The 16363-nt window shown below is 41.6% G+C and overlaps 2 protein-coding genes across 3 annotated transcripts in view; both read right to left on the bottom strand.

Annotated features, from left to right (window-relative positions):
* pgm5 (phosphoglucomutase 5) overlaps nucleotides 1-5173 on the bottom strand; it is a 127606-nt gene extending 122433 nt beyond the window's left edge. Inside the window, exon 1 of the mRNA XM_067983505.1 lies at nucleotides 4602-5173. Coding sequence (XP_067839606.1) covers nucleotides 4602-4859 — 258 coding nt within the window. The 5' untranslated portion in view covers nucleotides 4860-5173. The remainder of the gene's footprint in view (nucleotides 1-4601) is intronic.
* Nucleotides 5174-11682: 6509 nt separating this feature from the next.
* prrc1 (proline-rich coiled-coil 1) overlaps nucleotides 11683-16363 on the bottom strand; it is a 28419-nt gene continuing 23738 nt past the window's right edge. For both annotated transcript variants that reach the window (XM_067983503.1, XM_067983504.1), the window contains one exon: nucleotides 11683-14393. In XM_067983503.1, coding sequence (XP_067839604.1) covers nucleotides 14184-14393 — 210 coding nt within the window. In that variant the 3' untranslated portion in view covers nucleotides 11683-14183. The remainder of the gene's footprint in view (nucleotides 14394-16363) is intronic.

The following is a 16363-nucleotide window of genomic DNA, read 5'->3' as shown; positions in this document are numbered from 1 at the left end:
TCACGTTGCTGTTTGTAAGACCATGCTGTGTGCAAATTGGCTGCCGCGTTTCCTACATTGCAACAGTGACTATACTTCAATGGCTGTAAAGCGCTTTGGGACGTCCTGAGGTCGCCAAAGGTGCTATATAAATGCAAGTCTTTCTTTTTTTCTCAGAGTTCATTGAGTCATCGACTGCAGCCACCTTGCCATTTGAACTACTGAGTACGATGCCTGACCTATGTGATCCGGAAGGGATTTTAATTTTTCCCCTCAGTGTGGACATGGTGTGCAATCATCGGCTAAGAATTAAACAAATCCAATATTGCATCCCCTTACAATGCTTCCATTTTAAGGTCATTTGTGACACCTGATATGAGAGGAACGAAGATCAGAAGGGTAGTCCAAGGAGAGCCGCAGCATCCAAGGCTCATAACACCAATGCACAAAGCAGAACAGAGGCAGAGTTCACATGCAACGCAGCTAATGCTACAACCAGAATTATCCAACATGCCATTGGTATCGTAAACTTCATTACACAATCAGTGGTAGCTAGCACAACAATTTGTATTTATATAGAAATCATAGAATCATAGAAAGGTTACAGCACAGGAGGCCATTCAGCCCATCAAGTCCATGCCGGTTCTATGCAAGAGCAAGCCAGCTAGTCCCATTCCCCCACCCTATCCCCGTAGCCCCGCAATTTTTTTCCTTTCAAGTACTTATGCAGTTCCCTTTTGAAGGCCATGATTGAATCTCCACAACCTCCCTGGCAGTGCGTTCCAGATCCTAACTACTCGCTGCGTAAAAAAGGTTTTCCTCATGTCACCATTGGTTCTTTTGCCAAACACCTTAAATCTATGACCTCTGCTTATTGACCTTTCCGCCAATGGGAACAGTTTCTCTCTATCTACTCTGCCTAGACCCTTCATGATTTTGAATACTGCCCTTAACATCGTAAAACATCACAGGGCGATGACTCAATGAACTCTGAGAAAAAAAGAAAGACTTGCATTTATGTAGCACCTTTGGCGACCTCAGGACGTCCCAAAGCGCTTTACAGCCATTGAAGTACTTTTGAAGTGTAGTCACTTTCAGCTACCTAATCCCAGAATTAGACAAAATTTAACACCCAAGCCACACATGGGGATATTAGGACAGGTGACCAAAAGCTTGATCAAAGAGGTCGGTTTTAAGGAGCGTCTTAAAGGAGGAGAGAGGTAGAGAGGCGGAGAGGTTTGGGGTGGGAATTCCAGAGCTTAGGGCCTAGGCAGCTGACACCACTCCACCCACATGGTTTCCAGAGAAGTGAGAGCCTATCACATGCTCTATAGCATCACCCTGAGTAGTAGCCTCAGCTTGACCAGGATGGCAGTTTAAAGGATAAAAATGCGAATGAAGAATCAGCAGTATTACCAACAATGCAGCAGAGAAGACTGGTGTGCCAGACATTAATTGCAGATGCCTTTAAAAGAGTGCTACAGCTACACCATTTCCTAAAGGGGCAAACTATATTTGACAAGTAACTATCCAAACGACCTTGTAGTTATGCTCAGTTCTTCAAATGCTGGGTTCCTGCTAATGACAGGTCAATACCCAAACACAATTTTGAAATCAAGTGCAGTGTATTTATTTGGTGTGTGAATGCTGGCAGCTTGAGTTGGCATAGCACTGTTTCTTGGTGCTTGTTTTGTTTCAGATATGCAGCACCTAATCTACCACTCCTTCAAAGTGACTCCCTGTGGAAGGGGCAAGTGTGCTGGCTGGCTGCAGGGTTTCAAAACCTTGGCATTGTTGAACATCTGATGAGATTCTGATGGCACTAGACCTTCTTGGACTGTGCACTATTAGGGACCTGCATTTGAGTCAATCTCATTCAGGGATGTGGTGGCTGACTATTGATGCACACTTTCAGCTACCTAATCCCAGAATTAGAATAACAGGCACTAGGGGGGGGAGGGGGGAAGGGGCATCAGTTCGATAAATTATCACTAAAACAGATTATCTGGTCATTATCACTTTGCGGTTTGTGGGATCTTGCTGTGCGTAAATTGGCTGCTGCGTTTCCTACATTACAACAGTGACTACACTTCAAAAAGTACTTCAAAGCGCTTTGGGATGTCCTGGAGTCGTGAAAGGCGCTATATAAATGCAAGTCTTTCTTTCTTTCTTTCATTCTAAGTTCTATGCCTCTTCTCCCTGACCCCTTGCAGTCGGGTGACCCCTTGCAGTCGGGTTTGCAGCTCTCTAGTGTACAGCTAGTCGTTTCATTCTGTGACCCCTAATTCTAAAGCAATTCTGCTCAACATCTGCCTTCACCTTCCCAGTGCTATTTCAGTGTCTTAAGTGCTGTTCACAGCTGATTAAGAGGATTCATACTTCCCACGATTCAGCAAAATCATGAAAAAAAATCATAAAACATTTTAGTAACCCACATTTAATGCTTGAATAGTTTACCAACACCAATATCTATGCTACAATTTCTTCATGACAATCGTAATTCTAACCACCTCTTATCTTTGATAGCTCAACCCTTAGTCCTATTTTTAAAATCAACATTCTTGGCTTTGCTATCTACTCTGACTCAAGTAGAATTTCCACATCTCCTCCATTGTTAAAACCACCTCCAAGCAACTTAACTTTTCTCTTTCAGGCAAAATTCTTCTTCTCCCCATAACAGCTCCTAACTCTGTCTAAAATCCGGGCCCATCCAAGACGTGAATAATGAGACTTGTCTAGCATTTATTTCAGAATTCTGGAGAGAATACAAGAAAAAAACGCCCTCCAATAGTTAACCCGTTTCTCACCTCCAGCCTCCAACCTCTCCTCCATTCTAATCTCTCTCGTCTTTCTATTTTTAAAAAAAATCAATACTTCTATGGTCAGTGATCACTGATCATTGGTGTTCTTTCTAAATTGCAAGTCCTCTATCATACATAATTTTCTTCCTCCCTACATTCCCTCTGTGTTGAAATCGAGACACATCACACAGTCTCCAACTCTTAACTCTTTCCTTCAGGAACTCAAAACCATAGATTCATCACTGACCACATCCCCTCCTCCACTATCTTCAGACTTTTAAAAATCAAGATGCAGCATTACTTAATCACTACTACCTGATTTATGTCATCTTTCATTACTCTTTTCAAGTTTGGTGGTGACCTGCATTATGCACATTGGCTCTTCTCTTCGTTAGGTCAATTTTTAAAATGCCGCTGCAGACTTTACTCAATATTCAAGATGGTAAATCTGAGTCAGTGGCACAAGAACAATGAAACAGAATATACCAAAACAAACATGTCCCACTACTTGTGTTCAAATCCCTCTATGGCCTCCCCCCTCCCTATCTCTGTAACCTCCTCCAGCTCTATAACCCTCCGAGATCTCTGCGCTCCTCCAATTCTGGCCTCTTGCGCATTCTCGATTCTCAGCGCTCCACCAATGGCGGCCGTGCCTTCAGCCATAAGCTTTGGAATTCCCTCCGTAAACCTCTCCATCTCTCTCTCCTCCTTAAACCTACCTCTTTGACCAAGCTTTTGGTCACCTGTCTTAATAGCTCCTTATATGGCACAGTGTTAAATTTTGTTTGATAATTGCTCCTGTGAAGCACCTTGGGACGTTTTACTACATTAAAGGTGCTATATAAATGCAAATTATTGTTGTTGAGTTCACCATTATCAAATGATGGTCTAGCTCCCCCATAGGCGCACAAGGCTGAGCTCAACGCCCATTATTGCCAGGTCCACCCTCCCCCTCACCATGAACATCAAAAGTAAACTTTCTGCATAGATTCTGTTTCGTGGGATCAATATACCAAATTCAGATATGTAAAAGTACTAATTCCGATTTGTCGGAGAGATGCTGCAGTATTCATTGCTCTGATAAATCATCAATTCTGGCTTAAAACACTGATTCATGCGAAATTTCAAAATACAAACTACTTGGTCACTTCGAAATAACAGCGCGTTATGCTCGAATATGAATGAAAGGTGTTACAATAAACCTAAACCGAGATAAATCGATATTTAATTCTCTTCCCCTTAATCCGGGTCCGTTTGAAAAGTGGGGAAAGGGAATCAGTTCTAATCCAGGTCTGGTCATTTTTTACGTTAGTTTCAGGTCGGAGTGAACGGGAAACGAGTGGCTAAAGTCCAGACCGATATTTCGCAGCCTCTTCTCACCAGAAACAACAGATTATATTTTTTCTGGGCGCCAGTGTATTTATATAAACACAATGCTACCTGTGCCCTCTACCCAGTGTATGGCCAGGATTTAGGGTGAGACTTTTCCAACTGGCACAGAATTAATATCACCCCATTTATTTATATCCCTCTCTGTCACACTCTTGCAAAAAGAACAAAAAAATCCACATTGACCAGGGTGTTAAATTATAAGCAGCAATTCTGCCTTTGGTCCCAAGTGTTCTAAACCATTAAATTATACCCTGTTTTTAAAAGTTAAGGCGAGAAAGAGATTTGAGATTCATGAGGAATCTACAAGCTCAAGAGTGGCTCAAGTCTCACTAACTTCTTGTTCTCTCTCTGTGTAGGGAGACGAGTCCGGATCACATCACACTGGTTTTTTTTTTAAAAAGCAAGTTTTGTAGAGCTTTCTGCCCTTACCCCGTTGGCAGCTGCCATCTGGACAATGGTCTCTATAGCAGTCCTACTGAAGTATCGCCCATCGCTGCCCACCACCATGGTGCAACCCTGCCGGTCCCTCAGGTCTATGGAAGACAGGACGCTCTGAATGAAGTTTTGCAGATAGTTCCTCTTGCTCTCGAAGACGAGCGTTTTCTTCCTCAAGCCGCTGGTCCCGGGTCTCTGGTCGTCGTAAGGGACAGTCTGCACGGTGAGGACGGGAATGGGAGTGTTTTCCATGGCGGTTGTCCTCCCGAGCTCTCGCTGGGTCTTCCGACACTGGGGTGGTCCTCAGCTCGCAGGCTTTGAGCAAGGAAGGGCAGGAGCCTGCCAGCAAAAAAAAAACACAAAACAACGAGCAAAAGAGAGAGAGAGAGGGGGGGACAAGACTTTGAAATGAATTGCAGCACCCAACTAAAAATAGCTCCTGGACTGAGCGCCGAAGAATTATTGACTTGCGCCAGTGTTGTAACTAGATGCTATGTGTGGTGTGTGTGTGTGTTGCACCAACACTTGTTCCAGGGAATCAATCCTGTCAGCCATCTAAACACCTCCTAATGGGGTCAGGGCTGGTCCAGAGCTGTCTCCGCCTCTCCCAACAATAGCAACTTAACCCACCCCACTGGAAAGGGGAAAGGCACATGGAGAGTTTAGCTTCTCTACCAGATCAGTTATGCACTTGCAAACATTTTATTTCTCATCTCATTGAGGAAGAATAGTATTTTTTTTTAAATCCATTTTAAAACTTGCTCCCAAAGTCCTATCCTACCCAGTATTTTGCTCCAGCGATTTTGGGCCAGATTTTACTATTTAAGAGTAAATGCAGGCGAGGGGCAGATGCGCTGTTAAACGCGAATATTCAAAAGTTGTTGTCCGAGATGCGTTGCTCCGCCGTTAGCTTTGCGAAAACAGCATCTCGCTGTCTGCCTCACCACTGAAATACATTGAACGGTGTGAAGTTCCTGTATTTGTGCGGGACTGAGCTTGCCACAGAAAGTTAAGTCTTGTCATTGCAAGTGTAAGTACCTTTTTAATGTGATAATTGTTAATTACTGCCAGTCAACCTCTCTGGCCCTGAAAATTAACTATTACAAGTGTGGAGTCTCATTCCTTTAGCTATTAATTGTTGTTGGAGATTTTAAAAATGCCCCATCTGCCCTTTCAAGTGGACGAGAAAGATTCCATGGCACTATTTGAAGACGAGCTGGGGAGTTCTTCCTGGCGTCCTAGCCAATATTTATCCCTCAACCAATATTTAAAAAAATTATCTGGTCATTATCACATTGCTGTTTGTGGGAACTTGCTGTGCACAAATTGGCTGCTTCATTTCCTACATTACAACTTCAAAAATGTACTTCATTGGCTGTAAAATGACCTGGGGTCATGAAAAGTGCTATATAAATGCAATCTTTCTCCTTTCTATTTATAGCTCAGTGGCATACCCATCAGAGTAAATTATGGGCATGTTTATTATACACAGTGTGATTTAGACAGTTGTATGCTATATTATTTTAATGTATTGTTTACACTGTGGAAATGCAATTCCTAAATATTTCTGATTTCATGCTTCCTTATTTTATGATGCAAACTAATAAATAATCAGATTCTGCCTCATCATACTATTTTTTTTGTTTTATTTTAGTATTGCTTTGAACAACTGGAACTTTCTCATAAGTTGGAGAACAGCAGAGCTGGTGGCCATGTGCGGAACTACGAGATCCTCACATCCATCGAACCCAATACTGCACCCCCACAACTAGGAGCGTGGTGGGGCGGGGTGGGGGGGGGGGGAGTTGTCGAAGGTGCCACGAGCACAACACTAGGACTGTAGCCCTAACGTTTCACTGAGGCTTTACATTCTCCACCAATAGCTCGTTTAAATGATGTAACAGGGTGCAGTACTTTAAATAAAAGAAATATCACCATGATATAACATAAGATTCTTAGAGGGCTTGACAGGGTAGATGCTGAGAGGATGTTTCCCCTGGCTGGAGAATCTAGAACTAGGGGACATAGTCGCAGGATAAGGAGTCGACCATTTAGGACTGAGATGAAGAGGAATTTCTTCACTCAGAGGGTGGTGAATCTTTGGAATTCTCTACCCCAGAGGTCTGTGGATGCTCAGTCGTTGAGTATATTCAAGACTGAGATCAAGTGGCCAGATGGCCTACTCCTGCTATTTCTTATGTTCTTATGTGATGGAATTCCCTCCCTAAACCTTTCAGCCTCCTCCTTTAAGACGCTCCTTAAAACCTACCTCTTTGAACCAGCTTTTGGTCACCTGTTCCAATATCGTCTATTGTGCCTCAGCCTCAAATTTTGTGTGATAGCGCTCCTGCGAAGTGCCTCGGGACATTTTCCTATATTAAAGGTGCTATATCAATGCAAGTTACATAGAATTACATATAATTTACAGTACAGAAAAAGGCCATTCGACCCGACTGGTCCATGCTGGTGCTTACGCTCCACATCAGCCTCTTTGATATTGATGGAAACAATGTAGTGTTCCAAAACGAGTTGCGGATTACACCCCATCTAGAGTTTTTGAAAAAAGCTTTCGTTAATGAAAATGTTGCAGCTTGAAAATTATAGATGCTGCTTAGCTGTATGAGCATGTCGTACCAGTGTAAAATCTACGTTGTTAAACAGTAACGTCACTACGCTGTTAAAATATATTTTAAAAAAATACTAGGCAATCTCGTCTGGCTTAGCTCTCGGCAGTCAGGAGTGAAGCGGGAGGATTTAGGGTAGAGCTCTGGTAAAGAAACTCAATGGAATAGCCCTCTGCAGGACCTGCACTTGGCAAACTCAATGTCTTGAAAGCTCTCCCTTCCAAACAACACCACAATAATTTGCTTGTGCAACGTTATAGCTAGAGCCCTACGATCTGGGCAACGCTGTAACCTTTGCTTAAATTTATGCCATTAAACACGAGGCAAGGTCCTGCCAGAACTTCCCTCGTGCAAAGCCTTCTCTTTCCTATTATGACATGTATAATGTAATTCGTAGAACCTTGTTATTTTGTATTTTTATTCTTATAAGTGACGTTAGTTCTGGAGAATAGCACTCTTCCCATTTCAGGCACCCAGTGTCAGCGTCATTAGATTAGAACTGCAGCATTCAACCAGTTATGACTATGCTGGCTTTCAGAATGAATTAGTCTCACCCTTTCCCCATATCCATCAAGCACTCCCCTGGCCGAGCCACATGCAGAGTCAGGGCCCATGTACATACTTCCATCTCAACCTCAGAATTGCACCCTCTACTGCACCAGTGTGACAGTGTTAAATTATGAGGACAGGTTGCACAGACTAGGCTTGCATTCCCTTAAGTATAAAGAATTATGGGGTGATCTAATTGAGGTGTTTAAGATGATTTAAGGAGTCGATAAGGAAATAGTTTCTCTCTATCTACCCTATTGTGGGGAAAGTCTAGACCAAGGTTGGGGCGGGGGGGGGGGGGATATAACCTTAAAATTTGAGCTAGACCATTCAGGGGTAATGTCAGGAAGCACTTCTTCACACAAAGGGTAGTGGAAATCTGGAACTCTCTCCTCGCCAAAAAAACTTGAGGCTAGGCTGGGGGTCAATTAAAAATTTCAAAACTGAGATTTTCGTTAGGTAAGGGTATTAAGGGATATGGAACCAAGGTGAGTAGATAGAGAGTTAAGATAGAGGAGGGCCATGGTCTAATTGAATGGCAGAACAGGCTTGAGACTGTGCTGAAACAGGTGAAGTTCTGTGCTGTAGGCAGATCCATGTCCATGAGGAGCTGGATTAGGGACCATCCAAACTCATTCCACAAGCTGTTACTTTTGACTTCTTTCATCTTATTTACCACATCCTTGTGAAAATTTCCCTCTGCCAGTAGTGGCTTTTTTCCCCCCTACCATTAGAAATAAAAAGTTTTGTGACTTTAATAAACGCTGTGACCATTGTAAACATCCATCAACTGTTTCCTTTGAACAGCTATCGCTTTGCTTCTTGCTTATCCGTTAAATGTCTTTTTTTTCTCGTATTTTTCTCCCAACTAATTTGGTGTTTTCTACTTGTTTAATTCATCAATCCTATTGTACAAAACCTTTGTCTTCCAAAATTCTCTGTCCAATCATATGGGCAATTTTTTGCTGCAATCAAATAATAACTTTATAAACTCACAAAGGGACAGTGGCAACATGGATACAAAATTGGCTAAGGGACAGAAAGCAGAGTAGAGATGAACGGTTGGTTTTCAGACTGGAGGGAAGTATATAGTGGTGTTCCCCAGGGATCAGTATGAGGACCACTGATCTTTTTGATATATTAATGACCTGGACATGGGAAAGGAGGGTATAATTTCAAAGTTTGCAGGGGACATGAAACTCAAATGTAGTAAACAATGTGGAGGATAGTTACAGACTTCAGGAGGACATAGAGAGTCTGGTGAAATGGGCAGACACAAGGCAGATGAAATTTAACACAAGTGTGAAGTGATACATTTTGGTAGGGAGAATGAGGAGAGGCAATATAAACTAAATGGTACAATTTTAAAGGGGGTGCAGGAACAGAGACCTGGAGGTGAACAAACACAAATCTTTGAAGGTGGCAGGACAAGTTGAGAAGGCTGTTAAAAAAAAGGATATGGGACCCTGGGCTTTATTAATAGAGGCATGGTGTACAAAAGCAAGGGAGTTATGCTAAACCTTTCTAAAACACTGGTTAGGCCTCAGCTGGAGAATGGTGTTCATTTCTGGGCACCACACTTTAGGAAGGCTGTCATGGCCTGAGAGAAGGTGCAGAGGAGATTTACTGGTGCCAGGGATGAGGGATTTCAGTTATGTGGAGAGACTGGAGAAGCTGGAGTTGTTCTCCTTAGAACAGAGAAGGTTAAGGGGAGATTTGATAGAGATGTTGAAAATTATGAACGGTTTTGATAGAGTAAAAAAAAGGAGAAACTGTTTCCAGTGGCAGAAGGGTCGGTAACCAGAGGACACAGATTTAAGGTGATCAGCAAAAGAGCCAGAGGCAACAGGAGGAAACATTTTTTTTTTTAAATGCAGCGAGTTGTTATGATCTGGAATGCGCTGCCTGAAAGGGTGGTGGAAGCAGATTCAATAGTAACTTTCAAAAGGGAATTGGATAAATACTTGAAGGGAAGAAATGTACAGGGCTATGGGGAAAAAGCAGGGGAATGGGACTAATTGGATAGCTCTTTCAAAGAGCCGGTACAGGCACGATGGGCCAAATGGCCTACTCCTGTGTTGTACCTACTATGATACCTTTTCCTTTTCTCACTTCTCCAAATCAAACAACTGGGAAGTGCATGAGAGAGTAATATGTCACTACTCCATACTCTACAATACCCTGGTACTTTACTGTACTGTGTAAAAACAATTTACACCTGGACTTAAAACAACACCCCAGAACCATGAATAAAAGTAAAGTACTGCAGATGCTGGAAATCTGAAATAAACACAGAAAATGCTGGAAAACACTCAGATTAGGCAGCATCTACAGAGACAGAAACAGAGTTAATGTTTCAGGTCGATGACCTTTTATCAGAACTGGAAAACATTAGAGGTTTAACAGTTTATAAACAAGAACCAAGTCTAATTTGAGTTTCTAAGCCAGCTATGCAGAATTGATTTACACGAGATAAAAAAAACAAATGCATTCACGTTTCTTTTTTGAGGAAGATATTCATTCCATCTTGCTATCGTTCCAAACATTTAAAAAGACATGGAGGAATGAGATGTTGAAAAAATTACAAATATATACCTCAAATAATTTAGAAAAATACTCCCTGCCCCCAGGACAGCCTCCTCCTCAAATCTCATCTTTCAGCTGTCCTCCCCTTGCTGACATTCAGGCTACAAACTCTGAGATCCCAAGCAAGGAACTGAATGGTTGATACAGGGGGCACCAAGCCCTGGGTTGTCACGGGGATTATTGCCTGGAGACAGGAGCTGAAAGCAGACTGCTGTGCTGCGCACTTGCCCCCCCGTCTCTCCCAGCTCGGGCCATCCTTGAAGGACCCAACAACAAACACACAACAAAGATTTCCTGATACCAGCAAATTTCTCATTCGCTACCTTGAAGAACTTGCATTTATATAGCGCCTTTCACGGCCTCAGGACATCCCATAGCACTTTACAGCCAATGAAGTACTTTTGGGGTGTAGTCACTGTTATCATGTAGGAAATGCAGCAGCCAATTCGCACACAGCAAGGTCCCAGAAGCAGCAGTGTGATAATGACCAGATAATCTGTGTTAGTGATGGTTGAGGGATAAACATTGGCCAGGTCACAGGAGAACTCAATTGCTTTTCTTCAAAATAGTGCCATGGGATCTTAAGTCTACCTTAGGGGTCAGACGGGGCCTCAGTTTAACGTCTCATCTGAAAGATGGCACTGCCGACAGTGCAGCACTCTCAGTACTGCACTGGGAGTGTCAGCCTAGATTATGTGATCAAGTCTCTGGAGTAGGACTTGAACCAATGACCTGACTCAGAGACAAGAATGCTACCCACTGAGCCACAGTTGCATCTGTTCTTTCTTTGAAGGGTGGGTATCAACCTCCAACAAGGCCCAGCCTTCCTTTGATGCACCTCAATCGACAGGACCTCCAACTCTTCAGCATAAAAAGCAGGGTTTCACACCAGGTAATACAATATTTACAATTAAGAATTCTGGTATTGACATTAAATTAACTGACCAATTAATTATCAGTTAATGACTTGGGACCAAAATAGAAAAAAATCATGGATTCTCTCCCCTCATCAATTTTTAAGCCAACTTTATAGCATGTCAGGCATATTACAACCCTTTAAAAAGGTGAAGTAGTTCCTGTGAACCTTTTGGTTCACTATGTACAATATCCAGTGGGTGCACAAAGATTGGTGATTTGCCAAGAAAAAAATAAAACAAAGCCCACTTACGCACCAGGATTTCTAAAGGGAACCTGACATACACCTCAAGCTAATACAGTCTTTCACTTTGTATTATTGGTCCTCCTAAAATTGGTTTTATTTATTTTTAAACATCCAAACCATTACAAACGCAAGAAAGACACATTTTACTGCCAGGTTTTGAAAGGACATTTTATTACAACTCAGGTTAAAATGTAAACTTTGTGATAAGATAGACCCAAATAACAAAATCTCCACATTAACATACATCTGCCAGGTGGCCAACCAGATTCCTTCTAAGGAACACTAAAATAAAGTCCTATATGTCCATTATTCATGGCACAGGTTCCAGAAATGTGACAATTTTGTGTTGCCCATCAGAAGTCCCCAATCCCAAGAACACAGTAACTTTAAAATCTCAATGAATCAAGAGGGATGGGACAGTGATATCATTGTACCTCTGCTAAGGAACAGTGTCACATCAATCCTGAATCAAATGGACTGAACTGAATCCACAGAATATTTTATATTGTATCTACTGATGACTCTTTCACTGTACATAGGAACTTTTCTGAATGCTTTATTCTAATCTTCACTTATCATGGTCACAATCAAAGAACCATGAAGCTAAATAAATGAACTGGAGAAAATGTTTCAATATGTGGAGACTGGAGAAGCTGGGGTTGTTCTCCTTAGAACAGAGAAGGTTAAGGGGAGATTTGATAGAGGTGTTCAAAATCATGAAGTAAATAAGGAGAAAGTGTTACCTCTGGTAGGAGGGTCGGTAACCAGAGGACACAGGTTTAAGGTGATCGGCAAAAGAACCAGAGGTGAGATGAGAATTTTTTTTAAAAATGCAGTGAGTTGTGATGATCTGGAATGCACTGCCTGAAAGGGGGGAGGAGGTGAAAGCAGATTCAATAGTAACTTTCAATGGGGAATTGGATAAATACTTGAAGGGGAAAATTTTGCAGGGCTATGGAACTAATTGGATAGCTCTTTCAAAGAGCCGGCACAGACACAATAGGCTGAACGGCAGCCTCCTGTGCTGTATCATTCTATGATTCCATAATCCATTTACCCCCTGTAAAGGCCTGGTCCTTGAAACAGAAAGGGCTTACAACAAACTACAAAAATATAGAACTTATGAGAGCAGAAGTTATACACTGAGTTGTACTTTACTTTTCTGTTGCTAGTGTTGTATCCGCTTTGCCTGCTGAAGCAAGTCTACCATTAACAACTTGGGTCACCAAGGGATTCAGCAAATGAAAGGGAACTTCTGTAAATGTTTATATCCGTTGGTCTGACTGCCACTCACCTCCCAATGAAGAAGTCCCAATGTGAAATATGAGCAAGGGTGTGTAGCACCAACAAAATCAGAAGGAAGTTACTCTCAAAATTTTCCTTTTCACAATACAATAAAGAGACAACTTACTGTCATTTTTTTGGGGAGAGGATAGAAAGAGGTCAACAGTGGTTAAAACAGTGGTCAACTTATATTATACACTTTTTGGCAGATAATTGCAGCTATGCTTTAGTCAATCTGCTTTTTTTGGGCCATTTTCCTTGCATTTCTATTTAACTGTGTCAGTAACAGATGCGGCAACATAACCTAAAAACACAGCTGCAATACGTAACACTACTGCGAAAGCAGTTATAGCAATCTAGTTTGTCACTTAGATTCGCAATAGGTCAAATACATGAACCAAAGTGAAAAGTCACCATTAAAATACTTACACTATGGTTTATTTATAAACTTCTTACACTATGGTTAATTGTACAGATTTGAGGAAGCAATTACTTATATACAAACTATTACAGCAGTACAAACTACTGAACATCTTCAACTTCATAAAGGCATATTACATTAAAAACACAAATGACGTCGAAATTAAGGCAGAATTACAACAAGCGTCACTTGATATTTCAGTTTTACTCCCTTACAAAAAAACAAAAGTGTCAAAAATAATTCAAATAGCTGCAACAGCTTCATTTGGCAGTGGAGATGTTTGGATTATAGAGTTTTCAAAGATGTGAGTGTTGGATTTTGTCTTAAATAATGTCTTTCATTCTTACCTTCTGACAATTTAACCTGACCATTCATCTGAAAGAATTTTTTTTTAAAAAGTGGGTTAACAACTTTCAACTTGCAAATCATGTAGCCATCATTTTTAATTTCATTACTTTTAAGCTTGTATTACAAGGGTAGAGGTGGGGGATAGAATAAAAAAACTCGGCACTTGCACTGCCTGCACATTAATCTATGTACATTATCCCGTACTAGGACACATTTTTATAATGATTAGCTGAAGAGAATGAAGATAATATCAGTCATAAGTATTACCAACTCTTAGTGCCTCAACTTCATCAGGTAAGATATCTCAATAGATATCCACCAAAAGTATTGAAACAAAGTATTTTTATTAACAAAGTTATAATACACAAACGTTGCATATCTCAAAATATTTCCCATTAGTGGATCTTCACTGTGGAATGTTCCAATTAACCAGTTCCTGCACTGGTATACGAGATGGCTGCAAGAGGATGTTTTGGTTCAGGAACTGAGCTTTGTTGATTCTCGAGTACAAAAATACATCGAAGTAAACCGTTCTTGCACGTGTGGTGAAGCTACATGGGGGGAAAAAGTCCCCACTAAACAGACGGCCAGAGTTTTATTTGTTAAATGGACTTTGGTGGCAGTTGCCGTTTGTACATTCCTGCTAAGGCTTTGGCAGCGCTGTAGATCATCTGTCTTCGAGACATTCCCGTAAACATGATGTGCCAATCAGTCTGATTGACCATGGGTAAATTCCTTTCCAACACTTCACCTACAGACACCATGAGCCCAGACCATCTCAGATTGTAATCAGCTGGTGTGAGGTTTTGTGCCTGTTTTAAAAAAATTACACATTACTGTTTTAAGCAAATGTACCAAGGGCTAACATTTCTTCTCAAGTTAATTGAACGGCAAAGGAAAACAAAATTATAGATTCACGGAGTCGTAGGAAAATGGTACGCCCAATTGCAAAATTGAAACCGTGGCCTGTCCTCCCTATAGCGTCGTCGTATCATGCTGCAAATCGAATGAGTTTGTTCATTAGACCCCATTATGTTAAGAACTGATGTTTTCTTGTGTGCATTCAAATAGAAGAAATCTAGGTGAACCAAACTATACTCAAAAAAAATATGGAATTAATATAAATTCCAGATTTTAAAAATAACCTAAGAACTACACACAGTTCATTCCCTAAAGCAGATGGGGTTAAGGGGAGATTTAACAGGTGTTCAAATTTATGAGGCGTTTTCAAAGAGCAAATAAGGAGAAACTGTTTCCACTGGCAGGAGGACACAGATTTAAGTTAATTAGCCAAAAGTAATTAGCAAAAAAGAGTCAGAGGGGAGAGGAGGAGAATTTTTTTTATGCAGTGAGTTGTTATGATCTGGAATGCACTGCCTGAAAGGGTGGTGCAAACAGATTCAATAGTAACTTTCAAAAGGGAACTGGATACGATGGGCCGAAGGGCCTCTATCCATGCTGTATAACTCTATGGATAACTACTGTACTTGAAAAGGAAAAATTTGCAGGGCTATGGGGAAAGAGCAGTGGAGTGGGACTGATTGGAAGAGCTTTTCAAAGAGCCGACACAAGTACAATGAGCTGGAAGGCCTCCTTCTGTACTCTGTGTTAGTGCATAAATCACAGCAAGATGCAACACCTGATTATTGATTTATAAGCTTTACTCCCCTGCTTCCCAAGAAGCAATTGCACAAGGATGGCATAAAATCAGAGTGGCTGAGAACTATGGGCAAGGACAAACATACTTACAAAGGGCTTCCAATACAGCAATAGGTGAACTGGCAAAATAATGCACCACCTGCATGTTCCCCTCCAAGTCTCACACCATCCCGACTTGGCAATATATCAGCCATTCCTTCATCGTCGCTGGGTCAAAATCCTGGAACGCCCTACCCAACAGCTTTGTGGGAGAACCTTCACCACACGGACTGCAGCGGTTCAAGGCGGCGGCTCACCACCACCTTCTCAAGGGCAATTAGGGATGGGCAATAAATGCTGGCCTTACCAACGACACCCACATCCCATGAACGAATAAAAGAAATTCTATAAAGTTAATTTTGCTCAATCAAATGTGGCATTTAAAAAAATTATTTTGTTAAAAGACCCATGTTAAACCATTTAATTTGTTTGATAGAGATTAAAGTTGAGCATTACGGGATCTTGCATTAATACGAAGACTTTAATACCATAGAGGTAATTTACATCAAAGGATTACTCAAGATTGTCATTGTACAAGACTTTGGTCAGGCCTCACTTGGAATACTGTGTCCAGTTTTGGTCATCTCACACAGTGGGTGATATTGAGGCTTTGGAAAGGATGCAGAGGAAGGTCACTAGACTAATTCCCAGTTTAAAGCATCTTAGTTATCAAGATAGGCTAAAAGAGCTGGGGCTACACTTCAGAGAAGCGTCGACTTTGGGGTGATCTGATCATGGTTTATAAGATGAAGGGAATAGATTGTGTTCGAGTTGACCATTTGTTCCAAGTAAATAGGTTTGGAAGGAGCAGGGGTGACAATTTTAAGTTGTATGAGGCCAGATCAAGGTTAGATATCAGGAGCTGGTTCTTTTCCCAGAGAATTGTAGGCCTCTGGAACAGGCTGCCGGCTCGATGGTGGACGCCGATTTGCTCAATTCATTCAAGTGAGAGCTGGTCTTGTTTCTGGCTGGGGTGGAGATCACCTCGTACAAAAGGGTAGGTACAGCATAGAATTACCAGGGCCAGAGTGATCGCCTGGATTCGTTTCGATCACTTGTGGGGGAGTGGGGAGTGTATTCATTG

The sequence above is a fragment of the Heptranchias perlo genome, chromosome 4, assembly GCF_035084215.1.
Source record: "Heptranchias perlo isolate sHepPer1 chromosome 4, sHepPer1.hap1, whole genome shotgun sequence".
NCBI lineage: Eukaryota > Metazoa > Chordata > Chondrichthyes > Hexanchiformes > Hexanchidae > Heptranchias > Heptranchias perlo.
The sequence above is the reverse complement of the archived record's forward strand: the minus strand, read 5'-3'. Positions and strand labels throughout refer to the sequence as shown.